We start from the raw sequence: 8,239 nt of genomic DNA, 5'->3' as shown, positions 1-8,239 counted from the left end.
GCGCTCCCAGGGACTTGAGTCCGAGCCTCTGCAGGGGCTCGGTTGTTCTCAGTTCCCGCAGGTATTTCCACAGGTGGATTAACCGGAGCCCTAGCCCGAGTACTTCTCTGGGGCCTGGGGGAGTGGATGGTTCTGCTGGTGCCGGAGGTTGTGTCGGCCTTCTTGTGGCAGCATTCTTTCACGAACGCCCACGGGGCCTACGGGGAGGAACATGCACGTCCCTAGGAGGAGGAGCTTGGTTTTGACGCGGAGGCAGGGGCTGAGACACCTACGCCTCTGCGGCTATCCTTGCTAACTCCTCATTCCGCTTGTTGGCCTCTGCCAACTGCTGTTTCAGCTGCCGGTTCTCAAGTTCCACAATGGGAACATATCGCTCCGGATTATAATACATATCCTCATCTCTTGGTGGAGCGGGTGGTCCGCGAGAATCGGAGGATCCACTTCTTTCTTCAACATCTAGGTTTTCCATCGGCTGTTTCCCAGGACGTCTTGGATAATTTTCTTCAGGAATATTTTGATTATTGGCGGCCATAACTTGTTCAGGGACTGAATGCTTAAGGCTCTCAATGAAAGCACCAAACTGTTGACGCCGCTTTTCGTCAACAGTGAAATAAGAGCACGAAAACAATAATCAGTTATGGCCAAATGAAATATGATAACACAAACGAGATTTTTTACGTGGTTCAGCAATTATATCTGCCTAATCCACGAGTCTTTGTTATTAAACTTAAGATGATCTCTGAAAATTCTTCAAGGATGAATTTTCCAGAGTTTTCTCTCAAGATCACCAAAATTCGGGGCCTTTACAATGGTGCATGGCCTCTCTATTTATAGAGAAGATTTCAGAATACTATCCCACATATTTCGGGAAGTTATTCTGTATATGCAAATAAATTAAATGGCATTAAAATCCAGCAATCCTATATACAAGGAAACGTCCCCTGAAGATCAGGGGGCGTATAACTGAACAAATAATATCCCTTGATTATAGGGGATTTATAGTAATCAATGTAGACCACGTCTCTTATAGATGATTCATTAGGATATTCAAAGTTATTATCCTATATCGCCAAGGCCCTATTCACCCAGGTCTCTTATCGATTTTCGAGCTATAGCATCTTCCCGAGATCATGTGGTTTCGAACTCATACTTATCTCGACCTCGGGACCCCTAATCCGAAGTTATCCCGAGAACAGACATATTTCGGGGTCAGCCTTTCGAGCTTGTGAGGATCTCGAGGCTACCATCTATGAAGTCGCCTCTGCTTCGCAGGCCTGATGCCTAGGCTTCGGACGTGTTCCAGATATTACGAGTCCATTCATTATGAATCCAACTTTCGAGGTCACAATTCTCATGACTCGAAATCTGGGTGTAACACCTATCACCGTTAGTTTTGAAGTCATCTAAATAAGGTAAATAGATTAAAAAAATAAAAAAAATAATAAGAAAGTTATCCAAATAAGGTAAATAAATTGAAAATAAAAATAAAAATAATAAATAAGTCAAAATAATTTCTCATCACATATTTTAAAATTTCATATTGAAGTATTTAAATTACTCTATCAATTATGTTTTAAAAACTATAACCAAAAAATCATTTATGTGTTCAAATTTATTTTTTTCTTTCTTTTATTAATTATTTATTTTTTCGCTTAATATATTTTGTTTATCCAAACATATATGTAATAGTGACATAAGACATAAATATACATATTTCTTATTTTGTCTTTTAATTTTTTTAATGAGAAATTACTTATTTTAATAGTTCTAGCCATTAATTGAATAATATATATTTATATATAAATTTTTGTTTGCTTTAAATTTTTTTAATTAAATAATTAAAATTTGATCAAACAAACTTTTTAAATTCATATTTTTAATTTAGAATATCTTAATATTTTATTATACTGAATATTTTTTATAAAAGAAAATTTGAAAAAAAGTATTTAAATTTAAAATTAAAATTACCATATAATATATAAATCAAAACATAAAAAAAAATACCAAAATTTAAATTATTATGAACACTAAATTTAAAACTAATAAACAACATCAAATGATTTACTTTAAAACTATAATGTATCATATTTTTATATGTAAAAAGTATATATCTAAAGATTTATTGGTTTAACGATATTTTTAAATAAAAATTATAATATTATTTATTTCTTTTGATTATGTTTTGGCTTAATTTTTTTTATACTATATGTGTCATTCATTTATAATATATGACATTTTTTATTTATTTAAAATTTAAATGATAATTAAAAAATATAATAAATTTTAAATAAAATTAAAGAAACGTACCTAGTTTAAATAAATATGTGAGAGAGTAAATTTATGTAAATAACTTATTTGACAAACTTTGAGTAGGTGAACTAATTTCCAAATAAAACTTTCTTCCCTACTAAGTTGTTGAGAAAAAATTTGACAGTTTCTCTTTCAAATTATAAACTCCACATTTAGTAAGAATAGAAATCTTATGTCTCCAAACTACATATCTCTTTCCACTACTTAAAATTTGATCAATCATCATTTATGTATGCAAGGAATGTGTATTTAAATAAATATGCGAGAGAGTAAATTTATGTAAATAACTTATTTGAGAAACTTTGAGTGAGAGCGTGTAATTAGGAGACAAAAGATTTTTATTCATTTAGTAGTCCATTAACTCAAAAACATTAATTCACCATTAATATTTTCCACTCTGACATTTTTAGGCATATATAAATATACTAGGTAAAAGCAATATGCAATGCACGTTTGCTTAGTTTTAAAATTGTAAACATTATATATAATTTTGATAAAAAATTGGTTCACTGTTTTTTAAAAAATATATATTTTTATAATGGAATAAATTATAGTTCTATATTATATATAAATATTTATATTAATAATCTTTACATATATGACATATAAACATAACGTTGACATAGATATATATTTACATGACTACATGACATATATATAAAATAGAATAATATTTAAAAAGAAATTGATAATAGAAATAAAAAAGAATAGAAAAAGTCATAGTGTAGACAGTAGTATATATGCATCAACTAATTTTAGATTCTAATATATCTCGCAATGTCTTTGGTGAATTTGATGAAGAAAAAAAAAGCTACAATCACTTAATAAAAACAAATTATCACACAAATTTATAAGATAAAAAAAATAATATGCATATCTTTATTGTTTTTAAATAAATATGATTTAATTATTTAAATTATCATAAAATATCTTTAAAATATCTTATTTTAATTAATTAATTTTTGTTTAAGTTTATGTTTGTTCTAGTTTTTTAATTTGGCAGTGACAATAAATGATTATATATTATATGTTTAATATAATATTAAATTTTATTTAAGTTATAAAATATATAGTTTTATTATTTTTGAAATAATTATCATTGTAAAATATCTTTAAAATATCTTATTTTAATTTGTTTATTTATTTAAGTTTAAGTCATATTTACAATCTACTGTTAAATATAAAAATATTCTGTTAAATATAATAATATTCTGTTAAAGTTCTGAAAAAAAAAAACTGTTAAAACAAAAAAATTTCAGTATCTACACACTTTTTATATATAATAGATATTATGCATCGATACCATTTTCCCATCCCAACAAATTCATTAGAATTAGATCATCAAATTGCTTTGAATGGCGTGCGATCTCACTAAACCCCCTCTAATGTGAACAGGAGATTTTCTTTTTTATTTTCTTTCAATGATTATTCAAGAAATCACATCATCCTTTGTCAAAAAACAAAAACAAAAAATGACATCATCAAAAATATAAAGAAAAGAATCATCCATTCATAACAAGAGTTCTCAAAATTTGTCCAATTGCTATTCTTTTGACAAATTTGTTATATGCGCCAATACAATATATATGTTTTTTCTTTTTTTTATCATTACCACATTATGAACCAAGCTCATGTTTGGAAACTATGTTATATGAGATAACAAAAATACAAGAAAAAAATAAATATAGAATTCTTATTATATCTTATTCCATCACAACTTTTCCCATACAAATCCACAATCCTAAAATCTAACGTTACAAATAACGTTTCTTATTTTTCTCAAAGACAATAAAAAAAAAATTAATGAAAAGGAGAAACTACATATGATCAAAGTTTATTAGTGATAACAAATCCAATATTACTATACAATTTCACTTGATCGTTCCTATCAGACAAAGCAGGAATTTCAACCTTTTTCGAAACCAACTCACTCTTGCACGAATCAACGTCGTCACCGGCCACTTTGATGTCGTAGTTAGCCGACAGAACATCGTCATCGAGTTCTATGAGCGCACTGTTGAACGATTCAACGACGGTTTCGTACGACGACGCACATTTCTCAAGTGCTTCTTGTTGAGCACCACCAGTTCCCTTCTTGATCTCGTCGTGGATGAAACTCAGGCTCCCTTTCGCATTCGATATCGATAACTGAACCGCTATCTTGGCAAGAACTTTGAGATCTGTTGTGGTTTTTGATTTGGGATCGGATTCCAGAGCTTCCAAGCACTTGGTGTAGTCTAGGGTTTCTTTGCAGACTGAGTCAACCAAGTTTGATGTTTGTGCTTGTGTTGATGATAGGAATAAGAACAAGAAGAGGGAAAGTGTTGAGATTTTTAGGGTTGGTGAATCCATTTTGGATATGGTGTGTAGTTTAGAAGTTAGTTTTGTATGTATATATGATTTTTAAGTTTTTGACATATGTTTATATATAGAGATTGGAATATGATCGATGACAAAGAATTCGTTGGTTTTTTTTTTTGTTTTCTGTTTTTGTCTTTGTTTGGTGTGTGTGGACCAGAATGAGTAAGTTAATTTTTCTTTCTAGAGAAGAATATAAAAGTGGATTAGAAAAAAGGGGGAAAAAATAATAATCTTTTAAAAACTGATATTTTTGACACATTATTATGGAATTAGAAGATTATATTTTGGATATATATGTAGATGGGTGAAAAAAAAATAATGGAAAGATTTCATCTTGAATGACTGAGTTATACAAAGCACACCTTATAATCTTCATTTATAATATTACATTATTTTAAGATATGATACCTTAAGAATTAAGATTCTTATACCTTAAATTGTTTTATTCTATTAAAGACAAAACTATAAAAATAGTCGTGAGATTACATTCCTAATAAAACAAGACGAAGTCGGTAATAACAAATAGTAATTTAGTTAACAAATAAGAGAAATTATAATGTGATCTTCAAAGCTCAATTAGTTTAAGATAACAAAAAGACAAATGTAGAAATGTCAAGATAGAAATTCCTTCGCACACACGCCAAAAACGACAGAGAATTTGGTGTCGAAATTTTGCCAATGTACTTACGATGATCAAGCCAAATTTTAAAGTGGTTTGTTTATAGTCAACACAACACCAATATTGTAATGTCACTTTGCCCCTTAGCTAATAGAGATGCATTATCTGATGTGTCTTTATATAATGCTTTTGGTTAGAAAACTATAGCCCAAATATTAGAAATGAAATTAATGTGTCTCCTTGTATTATTGAGAGTCTTACATTATTTTGGAACACTTCCTTAGAAGAAGTGTATATAGAGTGCCCTAAAAGAATTAATACCCACTTTTGTGGTGCGAAACCTAGTGAGTTGTTCTTTTGTCTATTTTACTATCTATATGATCATTTTTTCTTTGTGATTTCTAAGCATAAATGTGTTAAATAGAGCAACCTAGTTCGCGAATTCCACCGGTAATTTTGCTACAATTTTAAATCTGCTTCAATAGTTGTCATGAATTTAAATATAATTGTTGTCATGATCGGATTGTAAACACATATTTAGATATACGAATTGAAGAGTAGTACATATCGATAAAACAACGTATTCAATAATTATTAATATTCTTTCAGTCGTAAATTTTGTCAAAAAAAATATGTATCCTATTAGTCATGGACAGTTTTCCTTCTCCATTTAATAATTAGTTCATGAACTGATAAACATTGAAAATTAATCATATCCAATCTAATATCTCTTAGAAACATCTCCTTTTTTAGGATTTTGAAGAAAAGTAAAGAAATAATAAATTGAAAAATTCAAACGAAAACTAAATCTAAATTGGGAAGACTAATAAGGGCATCTTCAATAAAGTTCTATCCCACTATAATAGGGTGGCATCTTCAATTTTGGCACACTCTATTTGGCACAGCACTTATTAAATTTTTATTTTTATAACTAAAATAAAGTATAATAATTTTCTCAAAAAAAATATATAATAATAAATAAATAAAACAGCCTATTTTATAAGAAAATATATGATTTTAGTATGATATAATACTGTGGGTTGAAGAAGATGAAAGATAGTCTAAAAATTATACTATTTTAGTGCAAAATTAATACTATATTAAAGAGTTTTGGGTTCGAGTTTACCTTAGAATTATTTTTTTTTAAATCAAAAGATAAAAATAAAATAAAAATTATCTCTTTCCCTCTCACAATCTACAAAATCTACCATCCAAATAACAAATATTTTTCCACATTCTCTCGGAAACTAACAAAAATAAAATAAGAGAGAAGAAACCAAAAAAGAGAGAATATTACATATAAATTTGTGTGTATTTATTATTTATTTGATAGTATCTATTAGACAAAAATTTCACATTTTAAAATATTAAAATTAATGTTAAACACAATTTCACATATGCCGAATTTATCGTATAAGAGTTTATTAATTTGAGTTCGACTCATCCAAAATTATAAGAACAATAATCTCCTAATTACAATTCTTTTGTTTAAATGAGCACATTTTGATTCCAATTACGATGAGATTAATTACTTCTGTAATTTTGGGAAAATTTGGGTGAATTTAAAATTGTGGCTGAACTCAGTAAATTTGGTTGACTGAACTACCTACATACCCTGGTTGAGGAATCAAGTCACTTGTAGTTCTGAATGTGATATTTTAGAAAGTGAGTGGAATAATTCTGGTGAATGACCATTTAGGAATCCATGGTAATTTTAGAAATCTATGAAATTCTGATAGATGACCATATCATGGAATTATTTTATGTTTGAAAGTTAGGAAAAATTCCGAGTTAAATGACATTTTATGGAATTTTGAGATTTGTATTTGATATTTGAGAATTTTGATAATTTGTGGTATTTATGACTGTACTTAACTTTAGTGACTAAGTTGCTTACGTATCATTTAAATGAATCAAGTCAAACGTAATTCAAACTTTTGTATCTTTGATAATTTTGTGAATAATTAACTCACTTTGAAATTTTCACCATTTGAGATGGGGGTTTGAGGTGAATGACCTCACTTGGGAATTTTGAGGTGAAATATCTCGTTTGGGGATTCTGAGGTGAATGACCTCGTTTGGAAAGTTTGAGGTGAATGACCTCATTGAAAAACTTAGTGAGTTTGTGAGTGTACCTAATTATAGCAATTAGGTTGCCTGTGTATCCTTTAGATGAATCAAGTCGAACGTAGTTCATAGATTTTTGTATCTTTGAAAATTTTGTGAAAAATTAACTTGCTTGGAAATTCTCACAATTTAAGATGAGGGTTTGAGGTGAATGACCTCACTGAAGAGAAGAAGTACTGTTTCTATATCTTGTCATATTTAATTTCAATTGGAATATTCACTTGATGTTTCATATTCCAATTTTCACTTATTAAATTAAATATGCATTTTTCTCTTTTAGAGAACATATGCACCATTTTTGTTTAAATTGTCTCCAATTTTCTGTTTTTTTGTTTTGGTCATTTAGGCTAGAAACTTTGGAGTCTCATTTCCCGATTTTATATGCACACCTACATAATATATAAGTGGCAGATTATGTAGATATGATGATAACTTTTATATATTTGAAATTTTTAGACTTAGGTGCCAATTAAATATGTATCATCATTATATGCATACATATTTTTTTTAGTTGAACATATATATGTAAATACATGTGACGAAGTGAATGACTATGCTCTAGGTTGTAAACGAATGGTCCAGAAAATGTCAAATAGAAATTGATGAGTCATATATTTCTTTTATCATATAACCACTTTTGTCGCACGATTATCATACATACCGATTTTGAACTTTATGAAAATGAAGAAGATTCCCACTTTCATTTTAATTTGAGAGTATAACCCTGTATGAATTTGTTTAAGATTTATCATATCTTTCATGGTTATATTTCATTTTTAGAGACTTTTAGTGTCTAATAAAGCCTAGGTTAAAGTAGACCAT

At 28.7% G+C, this 8,239-nt stretch overlaps 1 protein-coding gene across 1 annotated transcript; it reads right to left on the bottom strand.

Moving 5' to 3' along the window:
• Window positions 1-4,000: 4,000 nt before the first annotated feature.
• Window positions 4,001-4,935, bottom strand: LOC133805055 (pectinesterase inhibitor-like). Its single transcript, XM_062243158.1, has one exon. It carries the CDS (start codon window positions 4,660-4,662, stop codon window positions 4,138-4,140), a length of 525 nt encoding a protein of 174 aa, XP_062099142.1. The 5' UTR covers window positions 4,663-4,935; the 3' UTR covers window positions 4,001-4,137.
• Window positions 4,936-8,239: the final 3,304 nt, after the last annotated feature.

This window comes from Humulus lupulus, chromosome X (assembly GCF_963169125.1).
Source record: "Humulus lupulus chromosome X, drHumLupu1.1, whole genome shotgun sequence".
Taxonomy (NCBI): domain Eukaryota; kingdom Viridiplantae; phylum Streptophyta; class Magnoliopsida; order Rosales; family Cannabaceae; genus Humulus; species Humulus lupulus.
This window is presented reverse-complemented; position numbering and strand designations above follow the sequence as displayed.

Excerpts from the sequence above, each read along its gene's own strand:
- LOC133805055 (XM_062243158.1), bottom strand. The coding sequence starts at position 4,662 with ATGGATTCACCAACCCTAAAAATCTCAACACTTTCCCTCTTCTTGTTC.